This window comes from Psilocybe cubensis, chromosome 2 (assembly GCF_017499595.1).
Source record: "Psilocybe cubensis strain MGC-MH-2018 chromosome 2, whole genome shotgun sequence".
NCBI classification, from domain to species: domain Eukaryota; kingdom Fungi; phylum Basidiomycota; class Agaricomycetes; order Agaricales; family Agrocybaceae; genus Psilocybe; species Psilocybe cubensis.
The window spans coordinates 3,694,066-3,714,583 of NC_063000.1; the positions used below are offsets into that span (position 1 = coordinate 3,694,066).

Here is a 20,518-nt window from a genome sequence, read left to right on the forward strand (position 1 = left end):
TCCGCAGGATTCTGGTAAAGTCTAAATATGCACAACTTGTGCCCAGATATATTAAAATTTCTTATAAAATAGGGCCTTCAGTTCTCCCTTTCAAAACTAATCACATTCTTGACGTACTCCTGAGTGTCCCGACTCGAATACAAACTCGCAAACATTAGCGCCCACTGGTGACCATTGAAATAGCGCCCAGAGTTGCCTAACGCGATCTGGACATACAGCCACGTGATGGGAAATAATATCCTGACTCCGACCGAGACACAAACCGAACGAAAAATGAAACAACAAGGTACCGTTGCTCTTGACCTCGACCACCACCTCGCTCCACCCATTTATGCACAACCTTGTCTCTTTACCTATTTTTTCGACACTGCTTATTTCTTCTGTCCTATTTCTGCGATTGGATGTCATTGGAATACATGTGAATATGCTACCATCGATCTTCTATTCTCCGCCCTGGCAACTTACCCACCTAGCGGCTCCCGCGAGACGGGGTCCGACTTGTCCGGTTTTCTCTTTCGAACACCACGAAACCGGGAACAATGAAAGCTTCGCCTCAGAATCTTCGCTCAGAGGCCACCTTTCTAAACAGGTCCACTGATCCATCATGTCGGACAGTGCATTTTTCAGTTTGTGCTCCATGCATTCTCGACCATTCGAAAACTAGTGGATTGGTGTAAGTTTGGACATGAAGATTCAAGATATTGCGCGCGACTTTTCTTCTTCGCATGCACCCATCAGACCCTACTCCGAACTCGTATGCACCTCAGTGAGGCTGCCACTTGGCACGGTTGTTGCATATGCATACTATTGCCCGGGGACCGATGGCCCAGATTCAGAATACTCGCACTCGGAATATTTTGAGGCCAGATTTCTTACAGTTCATAATGAATGGCTACCTCGACGCTATGACGAGTCTCATCTGCACAATTATTCCTTATCTCCTTCCCACCTTGTCTTCTCTCGGACCTTCGAGACGACGAAAATCGCAAGTTTAACTCCGAACCTCGTGGACGAGACAGAAACTTGTCAATATTGACTGATTTCAATAGAGTGGATCATCTTACCTATCTTGGTTCGTCATTCTGGAACTCAAGCTCGTCCTATACTTGGATCTTAACCCCTTCGGTGAATCAGTCTATGAAATCAATTGACCGCACCCTCTTGGGCCTAAACAGCCGAATAGTTCTTTTAGAAACCAGTGGACTCTGAGCGTCAAAGAAATTTTTGGCAGCATTGATTCCAAATCCTCTCGCACTATCTCACAATCATCACTGACGGAGTTTCTTATTTTCGATTCATCCTTCACTCCTGATCTCTGGCTGAGGCTTGACCGTTCAAAGACACCCGATTTCTCATTTTCGATTCATTCTTCAATCCTGATCTTCTGACTGAGGCTTGGCTTTTCAAAGACAACCGACCTACTAGCATACCCCATCTTCCAATAATAAGACCCAAAAAGTACTCAAATTTCGCGCCCTGATGAAGGCGATTAATAACGAACTATAACATGACGACGCAAACTAATTAGTAAAATATCATCCTGCGGACCCTAATTTTGGCCTGTTCATGGTCGGAATAATCCGCCTAGCAGAAAGTGATAGCGAGGTTGACCTGTACCATCGCGTCTCATATTAGCCTCGCTCGCAAGCTATCAATTACGGTGAGCACTCACGTTGTTGCTCTGGCAGGCAACCTGGACTTGGTTGTCGTTGGGGTTGTGGAATGCGGTGTTGCAGTTGGCAGACGCGCCTGTGAGATGGGTCGAGGTAATGAGATTAGATTGTCATAGGACGTATTAACTGGTCGGATAGGGACTTACAGTTGGCACCAGCTCCGTCGCAGCCGTTGAAGTATCCGAAGCCGGAGGTCACGGAGAAGGAGTGACTTTTCGTCGCGTGCATAATTAGCGCGTGCGGCTATACAGAAGGTGGTTTGAAAATGGGAAAGACGTACGGAGGGATGAGGGAGATGTCAGTGCTTGAGCCGCTTCCGGGCGATGTGGGGTTGATGAGCGTGGTCTCGACGAGCGTGCAGCCCTCGCCGTTGAACCCACAGTTGCCTTTTTGGGGTGGGGAATGCGGTTAGCAAGTGTAAACTATGTGTGAAGGGTGTCGGGGAGTGATTTACCTGTTTGCAAGTATCTAGAGAGAAATCAGGTGAGCAGGATAGTTCAAAATAGAGAGCATGCAATTTTGGACGTACGCAATGGCGGCAACGAGAGGGCCGTTGGATGTGAAGTCTCCGCCGGTGGACAGGACGCGGCCTCCTTGGATGAGAGTGGGCTTCACACATTATTTAACAACCACATTCGAAAAGGATCTAGGTGTAACTGCGTACCGTTCCGTGGCCACACCTTGGGAGAGCGCACTTTCAGTGATATACTTCAATGATGGAAGAGAAAATGGCTAACCTGTTGGTGAAATGGACAGTGTGCGACTCGGCGTGAGCACCAGCGACGAGCATGGCGAGGAGGACTGGGACAGCTTTGAAGGAGAACATTATGTTTGTTGTTTGGGGTGTTTTTTAGTTGGTTTTGCTGTTGTCTGCTGAGGAGTGCTGGTACTGAAGCTTTCGAGGAATGCTGAAGATTCTTGTTCAAACATATCAGCTTTTATATGCTTTCGACCTCAGTTCCTCTGATGAGCATATCTTAGCAATTCAGAAATAACTCAGCTCGTGCTCGGGTTGCATGGCCTCTGAATTTGCAACCCAACTGCGAAGACAAAAATACGATTTGGATTGCAATCATCTTCGCGTGGGCGTCTGGCTGCTACTACCTGAAGTGACGTGATCGCCCGCCCCCCGTGCCGACTCGGAACAGGCGAAGCGATCATACTCTGTGCGGGAATGCGTACTTGCACCGTCGTTGATGGCCAACGGATTTAGAAGCTGTGTGAATCGACTGTCAATCGGCCCCATGTTTTAAGAGATATTGGTGGACATGGAGGCACTATGCCACTTTGCCAACGCGAAACAGTGGCAAGATAAACGAGAACTGTTGCGCATGTGGCAACCTCAGAAGAAAGGAAGGCAACAGTAGTGTAAGATTTATAAGTGTACTTGGGTATTTGTAGAGGTATTGAAATGGTACTGATTGATGGCGACTGGTGTGTGTTACTGTATGTCTGTTGTAAGATATCATCATCGTCATAAAAGTAGAACATATAGTAGACGTACTTAGCAAATTGCTGCCGATGCGGAGAAACAGCTAGCCCTATGGATGACGCCCAGAAGGTTCTCGATGATATGTCAAGGGCTATGTTATCTGTATCTTTAGATTAGATGAGGCCGAGTCCGTTGAGCCTACTCTACCTACAGTGTAAAGGTGAAAATGGCATTTTCTGATCAGTTCCTCGATGTGTCAGTGAACCACAGGCCAGACCACTACTACAACACAAGTTTTCACTAAACCACTTCTGGTACATGTGACAGGAGATAGCTAAATAAACCTGAAATTTTGCAGCGCAGCTTTATCATCTAGCGCCGGTTAAACTTGGAATGGAAGAGAAAGACGGCGGCACGCCCAGTGTGTAGCCTCAAAGACCATTATCAACTCACATGTTCAGCTGTACGACATCGTTAAATTCGGAATGGACTCTGGATTGAAATTCTGAACTCGGATGAAAAAGGAGGTTTCTGATCGCCTGGTAGTAAAACAATGGTAAAAAATCAAGACTAGAGAGATTCTTTCTGATTCTGATACGGTTGGTCTATGTGGGGAATATCAAATCATTGCTGGTGTCAGCTGGCCGTTGATGCCAGCAAGTGGAGTAGGATAGAATTGATCTGCTACTATACTTGGATGTTTAGTTACTATTTCAGGCTGTCCAGCCGCCGGATCTAAACCTATATTCTGACTGTGGGCATATCAATAATCATACGCCGTAGTATTATACTCTCCCAGGTGTTTCTTTTCACATCGAACTTACACACCTGAACAACCTTTACACATGCGCCGCCATGAGTCAATATATGACCCAACGTAGGACAAACGGAAAAATTGTGAGGTGGATAATCTCACATATATTCTCAGTATATGTTCATCTTGTTATCCCAGCTGCATTTGCTCATGTTACCCGGAGTTGGGTACCGATTGCTACGTATTGTGCTGTAGCCATCTGCGGTCACCACTTCACTGATGACTATGACGACCACGAATGTAAATCTCAACGGTCGAGGTTTGATTCGCAAATGTAGCGTTCATCCACTGCGAATCTGCGTTGCAATTCAAAGTCCCACTTCACGTTTTCCTCTCTTATCTTTTTCTCAGAACCAAGGTGCATCAGTGATGTTTGTCTTTTTCCTGATGATCGCCCAAGGCCAAGGGTCTGATGAGCTGCGCTAAAAATAGATGCGCCGGACAGGTGATCATGTGGGCGCCAAAATAGCTTCAGAGCGACACCCGCCGAGCCGTGCTCTCACGCGCACAGTCTTGTCCGCGACCACCACCACCACCACTGACATCTCCAACGAATATACCCTAAAGAGTATCCATTGTCGCGTGCGCGCGGGGAAACCAAATCCCTGCTACCCAACACGGCCATGATCCGCAGGCTCTTCCCAACGTCCCTCAAAGCGAGGCTGGCTCTCGTGGGTATGCTGGCAACGGCGTATATCTTCATTTCTACAGTTTATCTTGGACACGGAGGAAACCCTTTCTATTCCATGCGGGAGGGGGACGGTAACACGATCGCTGAAACACTACCCGTTCATGATTTGGAGTTAGAGGGATTGGCGGGGACTCGGAATGGGACCGTGGCGACATCTGCGCAGGCTGCGGCAGGTCAGACTGAGAGTAAAGACATACCCAGTTCGGATACGTATGCGGCACCCAAAGCTACTAACAGTCCCATTTCTACTCCCAACACCTCCACAGGAGTTGCCAGCGACTCCGATTCAGGAGCGAGACCAAAAGGCCCATCAGTACTCCTCGTATCAGCCTTCTTCCCTCTTGAAAAACCAAGATACCCACAATCAAAATATGACGCGTGGCTGAAGAACTATCTCGGTAGTATCACCACTGATGTGTACATGTACACCACACCAGAGATAGCGCCGCAGTTCTCGGCAATGCGGACTGAGGGGTTGGCAATTACGCTTGATACCAATTACACCACGCCGTTCGATGTCCCGCCCCTCCAAGGAAAAGAGGAAATGTACATGAGGATACAGAAGAAAGACCGGGAGCGACGAGGCGGGCGTCGTGGGGCGAATGTGACTGATCTTTATGCTGTCCGCAATGCGAAACTGTTCTTCCTGCACCATGCGATTGAAGTCCAGCAAGCCAGAGGAGTGAAGTATGACTATGCGTTCTGGAACGATGCAGGCAGCTTCCGCTCTGATGAACACGCTTATCGAGCGTGGCCTGCCCCAGAGAAGGTGCAGGAGGTGTTGGGTCAAGGCGGGCATGATCACGATGTAATATTTGTGCCAATTTTTGACGTGCCACATTCGAGTATGGCGATGTGGACGGAGGCAATGGGCCCCATTGACAGCAAGTTTAGCGAAGGTAAGTTTCGCAGCTAAGTGTTGAGGATGATCACTTTTCTCAATTTCAGTGTCGTTAGGTTCATTCTTTGGGGGCAGTCTAAAAGCCATTGACTGGCTGACACGCGCGTTCTATGCATATCACAATCGGTATCTGGCTCTAGAGATTTTCGTGGGCAAAGACACCTCCCTCCTCAACTCGCTGATGTTCCTGTTCCCCGACCGATTCGTCACGGTATGGCATAATGACCCTGACGCGCCTACAGCGGCGCACATCACTCCCGAGCCTCCCTCTGCCAACTCTGACCAGGATCCCCCGCGCTTCCTCGGCCAGTGCGGCTCCATCTGGCATTACTACCAGTTCTTCCTCTCTGATGCCCCCACAAAGGAGAAGATGCGAGATTTGTGGATGCAGATAGCGACGAGATGGCGGTGGTGGGGCTGGTGGAAGTCGGTGGATCGGACGCGGTGCCAGGACACGCGGGTGCTGGATGTAAAAAGCGTGTTGCAGAGAAAATTGGGTGCGGGGTGGAACGCTCCTGGGCAGGGAGTTAGCATTCCTGACAGGGTTATTTGGACATGATTAAATTATATGGGAAGGGATGGACTGCTGTGTATAATACTGATAATGGACACTATTGATAATTTATATCAGACTACCTTTGTATTCATACGCGACTTTGAGATGTACTTACGTCACTGTCTTTTTTCTTGGCACCAGTGATCATGTTCGCGTCTTGCTCACATCCCTCACGTCGAAGATCTCAAAAGAGATCTAGCTAGCTAATATCGTCACTCTCTCAAGTCTCCCTTTCTCAGTCCAGCCTGTAATACCCTTGCAAAGCACCTCCAAACAAGCATGTATCATTGGGAAGCCTACAACTCAAGCGATCTACGATTGTCAAGCCATCCACCAGGATGGTAAACTTTTAATAGTCCGCTCAAAATAGGACCATATGCGTTTTTCAACCACTATCACGCGCGTATATATAACTCACAGAACAAGGAAGGCCGACAACCCTCCGAGCTCTTGCCTGCACCGAGGTTTATAAATCATAGCCATGGCGTTCGAAGGTACAGTCGAGCCATGAGACAGCGCACCAAGGTCTACTTCCTGTCTCTCATCTTGTTTGCGGTCAGCGTCTGGACCGCAAAAGCCCAGCATGCAGGGCCAGATCCATCCACCTCTCGCGGTCCGATCGTGCTCACGACATCAGGGCGGGTGCAAGGATACGTAGATTCTACGACGACACCAGTAGCTCTAAACAAGTGGCTTGGCGTCCCGTACGCCGAAGATACGTCTGGCGCTAACAGATGGAGGCCGCCTGTTCCCGTTAAAGCAAACTTGAACGAGGTTATAAACGCCACGGTGTACGGTCCCGCTTGTATGCAAGGAAGGTGCGTGGCTTGTTTGTATGCGCGATTCGAATCTTCCCTTACATTCAAATGCGCATGCTTAGGGCCGACGGTGGCAATGGGACCTCGATTCAAAGCGAGGACTGCCTTCGAATCAACATCATAGCGCCCGTAAACGCTAAAAATCTGCCAGTTTACATGTATTCATAGTAAGTGTTGGGAATGACGCGGATATATGCGCTATAATTTATGCTTCTTCAGTGGAGGAGGGTTCGACAGCGGCTCATCATCCGACCCCAAAATCGACGGCACATACCTCGCAGCAAGGGTGAGTGGGTTCATAGAGATCACGGATAACTGTATACTCATGGGCATCAGGGCATTGTATTCGCAAGCTACAACTATCGCCTGTCTCTCTTTGCCTGGCCACACGCCGCAGAAATAGCTGAAGCAGGAGAAACGCAAAACTTTGGGCTACTCGATACCCGTGCGGCGTTGGAATGGTTGGTGCAAAATGTCGAGAGTTTCGGTGGAGACCCGAAGAAAATCACGCTTGGCGGGGAATCAGTTGGCGCAGGTTCGTGTCCCTACTCCTAAAAACGCGATATAATCCTCATATTGCAATGTAGAAATGACAAATTTGTATCTTTCTGCGTACCATGCAGACCCGCTAATCCGCGGTGCAGTGATGCAAAGTAGCGACAGTATGTTAGTTTGTCCGATCTCATCTGCATTCCGTTGAATCCCAGTCACAGCCGCTCAGCCGATGTGGCAGCTGAATGACCAAATTTCGAAGATCGCCGTGAACATGAGCTGCCCGACGGGACGCGGCCAGCTGGATTGTCTGCGAACAAAGTCTGGCACGGACTTGCAGAAGATTCTGTTGGCTACTGGGACCCAATTCCAGCCCGTTACAGATAATGTTACTATTTGGAAAGAGTATGTATGAAAGGGTTATACGTTTGTCAACTATGTATTTGGGTCGTTGATTGCGTTTTGCTATTTTTTATAGCTACGTTGCGCAGACGAAGGCCGGTCATACTGCCAAGGTTCCGTTACTCATTGGGACTAACAAGGTGTGTATAATATCTAGTTTCGCTGATCCTCTGTCTGATTTAGTCGACTCTCAAGGACGAAGGAACTCTAATCGTCGAGACGGAGCCAACGGCTTACCTGCCTGACATATCTCAATATATGTACGTCCATCCACTACATTTATTTCCTTCACCTAACCTATATTATCTCCCTTTCAGTAAAAGCAACAATCTCAATTTCCCCTTTTCCTCCCTCTCTGCCTTGCAATCCCTCTACCCCGTTCCCTCGAGCGCCTTCCCAACAGCGTACAACGCCTCGGCCGGCATGTGGCGAGATGCGCACATGCTATGTCTCGCATCCAACCTTGCTTCTCTCCGCACCACTGCGCTGCACCTTCCCGTCTGGCGATATAGGTTCGATCTGGTAGCAGCGAATCTTAACTCGAGGGGTGTGAGGGCTGGGGCATTCCACGGGGAGGATATTAGGTTTGTGATGGGAACGTGGAGGACGATTGTGGATAGTCAGCCGTTTGTGCCTGCGAGTGAGATGGAAATAGAGGTGTCGGATTTGATGGTGACTGTATGGACGAATTTTATCAAAGGTGCGTTGTTTTTTATGTTTTATGGATTCTATTTTTTCTGTTCTTTCAAGTTCATTAAAATACTACTTATAATTGTTGCTCATGTTATACTGCACAATTCCTAGACCCACAAAAGGGCCCTCAGATCCCGGGATGGAACGTATTTGACCCGAACGATACCACGTCCCTTGCGATATTGGGACTTAACGTCACGGGTGCGGATCCCGGAGACCATTTTGAGGCTGATAGGTCGTGTGCGTATTGGAATACGCTTTTGCCTAGTTTTCCACAGGTGAGTTGACTTGGGTTTTTTTGTTTTGTTTTTTGATGAGGGGTGGAGTCCTGTTTCTTTTTGGGTCGTGGGAAATTGTGCGGTTTGATGGGTTGCCGGCGCTTAATGTTGATTATTGATAAAATGATGTTGTTTGGTTGGGACCATGGCTAACGGCTCATTCTTGTTTTTTTAGACGTTCCCTAAGTGTGGAAGTTGGACGTGTTGATGATGTATGATTATATTAAACTTGGGACTGGGTGGATTTTGTGAAAATGTATTTTTAATAAAAATTTTGACTGTTACGGCCATTTGACAAGTTGGTAGATTTGAAAATTGATTAGTGTGTGTATCGCTATGTTTGCATGAGCTCGTCGCTGGCTTCGTGCTCTTGGGACACTCAACGATGAGTGAGCTGACGAGCTCATCTACGGATAAGATAACAGCGAGATAAAGGATTTTCCCCTGAGATCTTCGCTGATCTTCATCAATAATTCTGACAGATAATGATTGCCCTGCTTCATGACATGAAGGCCACTAAACTCCAAGGTTCTTCTTCAATTTTGAGCAGTCCTATTATACCGGCTCGAGAATGCCTATCTTCTCATCTCTCAGTTTTCTCTCGCCTCTAAGAGATTTTGCTCTCTGTGTCTTTCGTCCTCGATTCCCAAAATCTTCTCAGAAAAATTTTTTTCAATCCCACCCTCCTCTCCCTTTTCTCTACCAGTGTTTGGTACAGCCACATCGGAACTCTCGTTTCGACTTTCCGCGTGGTTTCGACCCAAGCGCTCAGGCCTTTGGCGGCCCAACTCCTTCTCAAATCAGTCCATTCTGGTCGCGTCTTCATCGCGTCAGACTATCCAGTCGATCACGTGACTCTCGTTTCTCTGGTCACTTTTCGACTCGCCGCCAAAGCCCTACGCACCTACGGAAATTTGTGTCAACACAAATATTCGGTCTTCCTCTCTTTAAATATTTTCACATTATTGGATCTCACCCACATTCTCATCTCATATCTCACAGGAAACCATTCGAGCGACATTAGCTTATCTGGTGACACTTTCTTCTCGCTGAATGATCATCAACACGACAATAAATATGCGGAGTTTCTATTGGTAGTCGTCGGAGCCCTAATCTGAACAAGCCGACCAGTGACATCGCCAAATGTGACACTTCATGACGTAAGTGGTGACGGTCTAAACCAAATGCCACTGCTGCCAAGCAACTTGAACTTGTGCTTTGTTATTTACTGCGACATAGCGATGTATTCTGCACTCTCCTTGCTTTTCGTTCTTCAACTTGTCCTTCCAGCATGGTCGTCCGTATCTCTAGTTCCACCCTCGACGTTTCCTGATGCCTCGTCAACATCGTCCACATCGTCTGGGAGCAGTGCTACAAGCATCAGCAGTAACTCGAATAGCAGGAGCAGTTCGTCTTCAACCGCCGCTAGCTCCTCGAGCATAGCGTTCCCTCCTCTGAGCACATATACACCGTGCGGTAGGCTTGGTCACTCGACTCTAAATCCATAGGACTTTCTCTCATTTTGGATGGCAGTGACAAACTGTTTGGCAATCGCCATAGCTCGCGTCAACTGCTCCAGTATAGTCGATGTGAATTGTTTTTGTGCAAAGTGAGTCTCGAAATATGGTTTGCTTATTAACCGGAGGTTTTGGCATTTAATATTCTCCCCCCTGCGAAGACCTACATTTCCTGCTGAATTAGTTGGATGTATCGAGAGCGCGTGTCCGGATCAGCTGGCGACTTCTGAAGATCTGGCTCAGAGGTTCTGCAACCTCGCTACTTCAAGCACCTCATTGTCGTTCACTCCTACCGCTCCCCCCAGCTCCTCCTCCTCCTCCTCCTCGTCGACGACAACGTCAAATGCGCCTCCAACGTCATCCCCATCTAATTCATCTGGCGCTGAACCTCTTCTTTTTACTCAAGGAAACCTCCTTGGATTTGGAATGACTATCTTTGGACTTTTGATGGGTGCTTTAGTGCTTTGATTAGCTTTTACCACTGGACATGGACGCCTCTGCTTCATGAAGACTTTGCACTTTGCTGAGCGGACAGTATTCCATTTTATACCCGTTTTGTTACTAATGTACGAAGAATTATAATATGCCTTTTGGTACTAATTAGGGATGACTGCGCAGTACGGCAGTTCGAAGGCGGGTTCTAGTCCATGTATGGGTGGGGACTTGAACTCAGGTCATAGCCACATTTTTCGGAACGATGGATTCATTCATTTTGGAATTTCTCGATTATCACTCACGGTGCGGCACAGTCTTGACGATATAAGGGCACAAGGCGATGTGCGGGGTTCATTGGGGGGAAATATAGATATGCGGTGAGGAATATTTTGAAAAGGAAGGGTACAGCCTACCACCAGTGCGTGTGACAGACGTATTGTGGGAATCCAACAGTTGTGGGTTTGTGCCAAAGAAAGAGCGCTTGTCTTGTGTCTACTGTGTCTGTCTCCAGGTGGCCTTCAATATGTCCAGACTTCGGCCAAGTCGCCGCCTTCCGCTTTCATTGTCGCAAAGTAACTGCTGAATTTCATTCGCCAGGGACCGTTTGGATTTCAATTCTTTGCGTCACAAAGTTCAACCAGCCGCATACTCATGTCCAAAAGAATGTCGATGTCGACACAGCTTTGATGGCAGGATAACGTCGATATGCAGGCTTATCTTCCTTCGAAGCGTGTTTATCGCATTCCGTGAATGTATATAGGTCGTTGTTCCAGGGGTTAGTATGATCTGAATTCCCCCTAAGACCCTCAGTCACAGCCAAATCTACCATGGCAGACACTTCCGTTGGAGGCACGCATGAAAACGAATCAGTGACCACCCGTGTATCTGAGCCGAGTTCTGTTGAGGATCGTGAGGTGCGTAAAATGGTGGCTTTGACAATTGTTTCAGTAGATATTAACTATGCAGCCAACCAGATTACACATGGGACATCACAGAGTCAGGTGCGCTGAACCTTCGGAATTTAATGACCATGAAGTAAAGGAGAATAGAGGGGCGGCGTGACAGTGAACTCCGTTGGCCTTGAAGAAAACACTGGTGACGGTACACCTGTGGTGAATATAAACGTAAGATGTCAAGGACCCTCTTTCTCTCATAGTGGACAAGCTAATATAATGAAATAGATATCGATTGATGATGATGCCCTTCTCCGCGAGCTTGCTCAGTTTGCTGTCCAGCTGATGATCAGACAATCAGACCCTGAACAATCATCTTCCACCCCCATCGAACCTCCCGACTTTTTACTTCGACAAGTGCTTGGCGCAGAACAAATGATGACATCCGCCAATAAACTCCAAGAACAATTCGATGACACGCTAAATATAAACAATTTGGACGCGGCAATTATATTCTATCGTGAAGGTATGAAAGGCCTGCCTCACGGTCCAGAATGCGGGTGCCATATTGAGAGCCTCAAAAAACTGGCAAATGCATTGTTAACTCGATTTCAGCAAGGTGGTCAGAAATGCGATCTTGACGAAGCGATTTCTTTGCACAGGCATGCTCTTGAACTGCTTTCATCTGCCCATCCAGATCGATCGTCCTCCCTCAACAATCTTGCGAGTGCACTGTTAATCCGTTTTGAGCACGGCGGCCAAACCCCGGGTGACATTGACGAAGCTATTTCCATATCCAGGGAGGCTCTTGAACTACAACTATCTCCTGATCAGGATCGATCTCTGTCTCTTAATAATCTTGCTAATTCGTTGACACTTCGATATGAAAAAAGTGGTCAGAAAACCGACCTCGAGCAGGGAATTTCCGCCTTTGAGGAAGCTCTTGAAAATCTTCCCTCGTCTCATTCCAATAGGCCAGCCTTTCTTGTCAACTATGCCATAGCGCTGTCAACCCGTTTTAGGCAAGACGGTCAGAAAGGCGACCTTGATAAAGCGATGTCAATGTACAGAGAGAGTCTTGGATTACTGCCATCAACCCATCCCTATCGATCCACGTGCTTAAACAACCTGGCCATTGCTCTCTCAAACCGGTTCGATAAATTTAGTGAAAAAGAAGACCTTGATGAAGCAATTTCCATGCACAGGCAGGGTCTTGCCCATCTCCCACCTTCACACCCCATTCGATCCCCGGCACTCAACAATCTTGCCTCTGCACTAAACACCAGGTTCCAACGAGATGGTCATCAAGAGGATTTCGAAGAAGCAATGTCGTTGTTGTCCACTGCCGCCCAGAGTCGCTCCCAATCTCCTACCCTTTGTTTCCTTTTTTGCAAGCACTGGATAACTTTAGCGACCAAGCAACATCATTTTTCGTTAATCACTGCTTATGAAACTGCCCTCCGAATATTACCACAAGTAGCTGCTTTAACGTTGACTGTGGATTTACGTCACCAGGCATTAATTTCGAGAGCCGACGGTTTAGCTAGGGACGCATCACAATGTGCTATTCGTGCGGGCGATCTTTCTAAGGCTATTGAGCTTTTGGAAGGAGGAAGAAGTATCTTTTGGGCTCAGGTCATTTCTCTTCGGTCACCCTTTGATCAACTTCGGGATGTTGCACCTGAATGCTCTAGCATGGCAGACAGGCTCCAGGTTATCGCTCAAGAACTTGAGATGGGCTCCCAACGCGACATTTCTGCGCACATTCTGGACAATCATACTAGGTTGTCCGTTGACGAGGAATCGTCCCGCCTCAATCGTCTCATTGAAGAGTGGGAAGAGATTATTCTCAAAGTTCGGGAGTTACCAGGGCTCGAGGACTTCTTGCTTCCACCTCGCCTGTCAACGCTTCGCACTGCAGCGTCCAAACATCCCATTGTGCTTCTTGTTGCTAATGATGATGAAAGTCACTGCCTCATCATGACATCGACCAACATTCACCACATCACACTCCCTGACTTCAGCAAGTCTGCCTTGCACACCCTTGTTCTTCTTGTTAATACTGCTGTTTCTGATTTGCCAATATCGCGTTCTCTTGTTGAGAGTATGAGAGGCACTTTCACCCAGAATCGTGGAATTAGCTTTGAGGATGATGACGATATTTCATCTGATGATGTTTTCAAGTTAGTGTTGAAATTCCTCTGGGACAAACTAATTATCCCAGTGATTGGTTTGCTGGGAATCAAGGTAGGCAGTGTGTCTCGCTCAGGATTTGATACTATTATCATAACACAATTTTTCAGAAATCGAGCGATCTGTCCTTCATACAGTGGTGTCCGACTGGTCATTTTACCTTCCTTCCTATCCATGCTGCTGGTCTTTACAATAGCGACAATTCGACTATCGAGTGTGCATCGGATTATTTCATATCCTCATACACCCCAACATTAGGTGTACTTCTTTCCGAACCATCGTTACACCCTTCCCAGAAATTTAAGATGATGACGGTAATCCAGTCGCATGATTTGTCTTCTACGAAATTGGAGATGCAAAACATTCGAGAATATGTCCCCGACGATGCTTTGACGGTGATGGGAGTCTCCGAGTCACCTGCCTATGTTGAAACGGTCGCCTCCAGCCTCTCAGATGTTTCTATAGCTCATTTCGCATGCCATGGTTATCAAGACCCATCAAACCCATTGGACAGCTGGCTTAAGCTCGACGATGGACAACTCCGAATTTCAAGGATAATGAAAGAAAAGATGCCTAACGGGGCACTAGCGTTCCTTTCTGCCTGTGAAACTGCTATGGGGGATGCTCAACTGCCTGACGAAGCAATGAGCTTGGCTGCAAGCTTGATATTCTGCGGATTTAGACGGGTTGTTGCAACTATGTGGTAAGATTCTCGCCACTACTTTCATTCACAAAAGGCTCACAGGGATACCTGTCTAGGATGATGAGGGATCACGATGGCCCTATCGTGGCCAACGCATTTTACCGCGAGCTTTTCCGTGGTCCTGACGGGGAGAAAACCCCTTTACCAGCCGTTACGAAGTCTGCATATGCGCTTCATGTTGCGGTCAAAGAGTTGCGGTCCAAAAGGGTGTCGTTCCGCCGATGGGTTCCCTTTATTCACATGGGACAATGTTGAATACTGCGCTGACCCTATTGTTGATATCGTTTTGTACCATTCTTCTCAAAGTTTATAGGCGCACCAGTGTGCAGCTGAGGCCTTGCCAGCAAATGACGATGTTCATGCACTTTACCCCCACGGTTTGCCCACGGTATGAAATTCGGCAAACTGTTGACAATGCATAACCATTTAATATGAGCATCTGCAAATTGCATAATCTCGTCAAAACCAGGGTGTTTAGCACAGAGACATACGTACCCCCATGCACAGCCAAATGAAAATGTCCAACAAGAACCGATAGACCAAATCGTAGAAAGGTCCATCCCTTGCTACCCTGCCAGCAATAATGGCTTCATGTTCATCCAAGAGGGTTTATATATTGCCTTGAAGCGTATTAGAGTACATTTCACCATTGACTGGGCACCGCATCCAATCCTCCCTCATATTCCTCGATGGAGGGTGAACAAATCGCCAGGTCTTATTGCCTCATTCCACCTCAGGATCGAGATATACCGATAGAGCGTCAGCTGTGGGAATCTGCATCCAATACAATTAGTTTGAGGAATTCTTGAAGAGATGATGAGGATGAGCAGAGTGAGAAACAAAACTGTTTAGAAATTGAGGCAACTCCTGTGGCTGTGTCGAATATTTTGGTTTTCCAAAAAGGATAATCGCTGCGTAACGCGTTTTGTCTCTAATCACCAACATCTCCTTCCTCCCACTAAAATCATGTCTTTGAAAGTACCAAAAGCAAACAATTTGCAACTTTTCAAGGATGGATACAAGGTACTTGTTTTCTTCGACTCCTTTTCTCTCCGATGTACTCGACTGATCATGATTGTGCAATGTGGAATGTATTAGCAACTTTCAGGCTTGGACGAGGCCGTGTTGCGGAACATCCAGGCTGTGAATGAGCTCTCTGATCTCGTACGAACGAGTTTTGGACCGAATGGCGCGTCGCTCTCGGTGTTCTGGCTGTTAACGAAGGACTTATGGGTTGTAATAATGTACAGGGCGGAATAAACTCCTCATCAACCACCTTGGCCGGCTCTTTGTTACTTCGGATGCGGCCACGATCATCAGGGAGATCGAGGTGGTGCACCCTGCAGCGAAGCTGCTAGTAATGGCCTCACAGTCCCAGGAAGCGGAGGTGCGTACTACCTTCATGATTTGTCAAGGACGATGTTGCTGATGCCAGTTTTCTGTTTTACGTTTTGTGCGGGGCGTAGATGGGAGATGCGACGAATATGGTGCTGATCTTTGGAGGGGAGCTGTTGAAATTGGCGGAGAGCTTGCTCATTATGGGCCTGCACCCCAGTGAGGTGATCAAGGGATATGAGCTTGCGTCTGCCAAAGCCCAGGCTGAACTCGAAAGTGCGTTTTTTATTCAATCGCTCTTGCACGTTATTGATGGGACCAACGCATCTTCCAGAACTCTCTACATTTAGTCTCCCATCGCCATTGACTCAGGAGACCCTTTCATCGGCACTGAAACCCGCCATCGCGTCGAAACAATATGGATACGAAGATACTCTCGCCTCGCTCGTCGCTGAAGCTGCACTTTCGATCATGCCCGCCAACCCGAAAAACTTCAACGTGGATAACGTTCGTGTCGTTAAAATCATGGGTGGAAGCTTGTCTGGCAGCAAAGTGGTGCAGGGTATGGTTTTTGGGAGGGAACCTGAAGGTGAGTTTTGCTTTCATTGATAGGTGCGGAACTGATTGTTTGTAGGCACTGTGAAAAAGGCCCTCAAGGCCAAGGTTGCTGTGTTTACGACAGCGTTGGATATTGCGCAAACTGAGACTAAGGGCACCGTGCTCATTAAAAATGCGGATGAAATGCTCAACTTTACGACTGGCGAGGAAAAGCAACTCGAAAAGGTATGTTACGTTTATTGTCCTTTCTTACTACACAATACGACGGGCTTGTAATACATAGATCATCAAAGAAATCGCGGACTCAGGGATCAACGTGATCATCGCCGGATCGAGCGTCGGCGAGCTCATGATGCACTACCTCAACCGCTACAACATCGCCGTGCTTAAAGTCCTATCCAAATTCGAACTTCGCCGTCTCTGCCGCGTCGTGAATGCGACTCCCCTCGCGCGCGTTGGCGCACCCACCGCCGAAGAAGCAGGCTTTGTTGACGTTTTCGAGACCACCGAAATCGGTGGTGATCGTGTGACGGTGCTCCGTCAGTTGCTACCTGGCGAGCCCGGCTTCGATCCCGCATCTCAGAGTGAAAAGACGCGGACGGCGACGATCGTGCTGCGTGGCGCGACGTCGAACCACCTGGACGATCTCGAGCGTGCGATCGACGATGGGGTGAATGTAATCAAGGGCTTGATGAAGGATGCACGACTAGTGCCTGGTGCTGGTGCGACGGAGCTGGAGCTGGCGAAGAGGGTGGAGGTGTATGGCAGTGGGTTGAAGGGGCTGTCGCAGCATTCCGTGAAGAAGTTCTCGAGTGCCCTTGAAGTTATTCCTAGGACGTTGGCGGAGAATGCACTTGGGGGCGCGGAGGGAAATGAAGTTGTCAGCAGGCTTTGGGCGAAGCACGAGCAGAAGGGTGGAGAGACTTGGGGCGTTGATATTGAGGTTCGTTTTATTCCTTTTTTTCACTTCACCTTGAAATCGTTTAACCTTCGACTTTCTGCAATACTCTAGGCTGAGACGGACGGAACGCTACAAGCTGATCAACATAAAATTTACGACTCCCTCGCTGCCAAGGCCTGGGCTATCCGACTAGCCACCGAGGCAGCCAATGCCGTCCTCAGCGTGGATAGCATTATCATGAGCAAACCTGCTGGCGGACCCAAGATCCCTCAACAGGCTGGCAACTGGGACGCTGATGACTGATTCGATTACATAAAGAATTTTACTGACAAAAATATAATATTTCTGTACCCCTCTTTTTTGAAAATGGTTCTTTGACCATAACGCCGTGTGAGGTTGAACCGTAATATTTTAATGCGGTATAGTCCAAACGTTGAGGCGAAATGTCAAATGGCTTTTGTTTCTTGATTTGAATGCGGGACTTATATCGGCCCTTGCTTCTGACCTTCGTTATCTCATAAGCCATGGCAAAGTCGAAGCCCAAGAAGGTAGAAATCCCAGCCCATTTTACAAGATTTTCTTCTATAGACTGAATGCCCGGGCCTATGCGACATTTTTCTTCCTGTACTATAGGTTAAAAAGCTTCCGCCAAGGGTCGTGGTTGTGAACCCATGGACCACCGACTATGAGCATATCTCTATGTGGTTCGAGCTCATGCTCAGAGACCACGGATATCCCGACACCCGCGCCAACATTATTTTCCATAGAAAGGTCTGGGTCAAGCGCTCGGATGGTTTTGTTTCCCCAATGCTTTCTTTTTTATTTGAAAATCCCTGTACGTTTTTTCCAACATTCATTTTCCACAGAACAATGGGTCCAAGATCGTCGAGCTGCCGAAGGAGGTTAAAGATGTTTCAATGTGCTTGGGTACGCACCATTGGTCGCATTTTCTGAAGCATCGAGAGCATAGTGGAGAGTTCTCTGTGATCTACGAGTATAAGAACAGCTACGCCGACGACCCTGGAGAAAGTACGTTGCGCGTCGTCTTGCTTGAGTGCCTAGTTATTGAATCCTACCCTCTAGATAACTGGACAGAGGTGTACCCATCCAACCAGGGTGACATCCCTGCCAATTTTCCAGTGAAATATCCGTACCCTTTACCGTTGCCGGCACAAGAGCTGTCTGTCACCAGTGTGGACGCGGAGTATGCGAGTTTCCCATCTGCGGAGAACAGGCAGCGTATGGAAGCGCGAAGACAGGCTGCACAGGCGAAGGCGAATGCGCAGTCTGGGTCGATCGCATCTACATCTACGCCAGCTGTCAGAGGGGAAGCTTCAGGATCGTCGAAAACCTCTTCGTCCGGTGCATCTTCGTCCGTAGCGGGGCCTTCGGGGTCTGGTACTTCTACGGATCGTGGGGGTGTAGGTGTTTTTTTGATTGGAGATCTCTTATCTAATCTGATCTACGGCAGGTTGTCGCTGAGAGCTCAACGCGGACAACTCACAACCGAGTCGTCAGCCAGTATGTGGACCAATCCCAACCGGTAAATGTTAAGAAAATGGACCCTTACGAAGAAGGTGAGTTTTTCCCTCCGAATCGCCTTTCAATCTACCTATTGAGGTTATACAAATTTCTCATCGTATTTTTTTTTCTTTTTTGGAATATGCTAATTTAACAACAGAGGAGGTTGTTCAAGAACTCTTCCGTTCCCTTTCTCCTGTGAAGAAGTCTGAAACAGAGGCAGAAGACTTCCTTGGTTCGTTATTGGGAAGAATCCCGTCGGAAAAACCACCACCATCATTAGCAACTGAACCCAGCACATCTCAGGTTCCAAATGCTGATGGTAAGATTTTCTGTGACTTGTTTAATGACTAAAGAACAAGCTTTCAACGTTTTTAGCAGAAGATGACGATGATTATAAGCCATCGGAAGAGTTACTTGCGATGTTTAATACCCTGACCTCAGACACAGAGCTGGATATAGGACAACATTTACCAATGTCAGGGGCTGAGATAAAACCTGAGCCTATGGAAGTCAAAATTCCAAGTGGTCTGTCTTACACCGAGTTCCCGCTATTTATATTGCTAACCGTCATATTTCAGACGACGTAGACCGCTCCCAAGGTGAACCCGATGGTAAACACCACCTTCCCATATTTTCCCAATGTTCAAAAATTAACACAATTTCTTGAGATGACTACCAACCCTCTGCAGAACTGCAAGCCCTGTTCGAGCAAAGTCACCTCGACAATCAGATCTTCAGACTTTCCAATTCTGAAGTAAGAATAAAACCAGAACCGGTTGAAACGGAACTCCCACCCTTTGAAGGTCAGTCGCGATGGGACAATTAATCCCCACATTATCAAACCAATGTATGTAGGTCTTTCGAGTCGAGGAACTAGTAGTTCTCGACCAGAGTCACAGACATCTACAGTTGTTAAATCAGAGCCAAAAGAATATTCGATGAGTAAGTGGCTCATACTATGTGCTTCCCACTTTCTTACCACCTGTATTTATCCAGGCGAGACTTCTCAAATGGGATCATCAGAGTCTCCGGTCCAAAGAAAACAACAGGACCTGCGGCGCCATGGTAAGTTCCCAGACTTACACCTTGTTCACGATAGTGAGATAAATAGGAACAATCCCATATTTCAGACTTTTCCTCGAATAGACGTCTACGAGATCCACGGCTGGTCCCAAGAGTAAAGTCAGAACCGGATGACCATGTGGAATATTCTGGGTATCCACATACACAGACTCAGAGGATGGAGGCATCCAGCTTTCGACCTTCTAATGAGCTCGGGTATGAGAGTAGACGCCATCATATAGGTATGTTGTATGACTATAATCACCCTTTCTATACCCACAGCGAGACCTCAATAGGGTCATCACGACACTCCAACAAACGGTCTGAAAGCAGTCACCACCGAGATAGAGGTATGTTCATTATAACGTACCTAGGCATACGGATGATTTGCTCAAAACAAATATCTCAGAATACTCTCCAGCAAAACGCGTGAAGACTGAAGATGAAGAAGGTTGACATTATTTGGATTGTGCCCGATAGTTTTGTGGAAATTATTGAAAGGATGAAATACCCTGGCCTTTTTATCAGGCATAGTTTTCTCATAAATTGATTCATTGAGTCATAGGAGGAATAGGGGATACGGAAACTTGCGCCCCGCCGTGTGAAAAATACTAATCTAATCTAATCTAATTCCATAAGTAAATTAA

General features: G+C 47.5%; 5 protein-coding genes across 5 annotated transcripts; 4 read left to right on the forward strand and 1 right to left on the reverse strand.

Annotated features, from left to right (window-relative positions):
- Positions 1-1,584: 1,584 nt before the first annotated feature.
- On the reverse strand, positions 1,585-2,499 carry JR316_0002703 (uncharacterized protein; the record flags this gene model as incomplete). Its single annotated transcript, XM_047888490.1, has 8 exons — positions 1,585-1,611; positions 1,673-1,749; positions 1,820-1,884; positions 1,954-2,059; positions 2,128-2,141; positions 2,203-2,282; positions 2,338-2,353; positions 2,411-2,499. 8 exons carry the CDS (start codon positions 2,497-2,499, stop codon positions 1,585-1,587), a joined length of 474 nt encoding a protein of 157 aa, XP_047753413.1.
- A 2,043-nt stretch (positions 2,500-4,542) lies between these two features.
- Positions 4,543-6,070, forward strand: JR316_0002704 (uncharacterized protein; the record flags this gene model as incomplete). The annotated part of the gene is made up of 2 exons (XM_047888491.1): positions 4,543-5,509; positions 5,568-6,070. The coding sequence occupies 2 exons, from the start codon at positions 4,543-4,545 to the stop codon at positions 6,068-6,070; spliced, it is 1,470 nt and encodes a 489-aa protein (XP_047753414.1).
- A 504-nt stretch (positions 6,071-6,574) lies between these two features.
- Positions 6,575-8,958, forward strand: JR316_0002705 (Para-nitrobenzyl esterase; the record flags this gene model as incomplete). The annotated part of the gene is made up of 11 exons (XM_047888492.1): positions 6,575-6,885; positions 6,948-7,052; positions 7,105-7,171; positions 7,222-7,420; positions 7,473-7,547; positions 7,599-7,782; positions 7,856-7,919; positions 7,975-8,039; positions 8,097-8,479; positions 8,584-8,750; positions 8,926-8,958. 11 exons carry the CDS (start codon positions 6,575-6,577, stop codon positions 8,956-8,958), a joined length of 1,653 nt encoding a protein of 550 aa, XP_047753415.1.
- Positions 8,959-11,529: 2,571 nt separating this feature from the next.
- On the forward strand, positions 11,530-17,588 carry JR316_0002706 (putative T-complex protein 1 subunit theta; the record flags this gene model as incomplete). Its single annotated transcript, XM_047888493.1, has 13 exons — positions 11,530-11,703; positions 11,752-11,826; positions 11,884-13,842; positions 13,899-14,491; positions 14,548-14,674; positions 15,395-15,514; positions 15,590-15,680; positions 15,742-15,878; positions 15,958-16,102; positions 16,161-16,415; positions 16,461-16,609; positions 16,668-17,327; positions 17,397-17,588. The coding sequence occupies 13 exons, from the start codon at positions 11,530-11,532 to the stop codon at positions 17,586-17,588; spliced, it is 4,677 nt and encodes a 1,558-aa protein (XP_047753416.1).
- Positions 17,589-17,809: 221 nt separating this feature from the next.
- On the forward strand, positions 17,810-20,327 carry JR316_0002707 (uncharacterized protein; the record flags this gene model as incomplete). The annotated part of the gene is made up of 14 exons (XM_047888494.1): positions 17,810-17,833; positions 17,919-18,056; positions 18,152-18,314; positions 18,369-18,706; positions 18,757-18,862; positions 18,967-19,128; positions 19,185-19,334; positions 19,388-19,420; positions 19,499-19,612; positions 19,665-19,751; positions 19,806-19,874; positions 19,940-20,087; positions 20,154-20,221; positions 20,281-20,327. 14 exons carry the CDS (start codon positions 17,810-17,812, stop codon positions 20,325-20,327), a joined length of 1,647 nt encoding a protein of 548 aa, XP_047753417.1.
- Between the last annotated feature and the right edge of the window lie 191 nt (positions 20,328-20,518).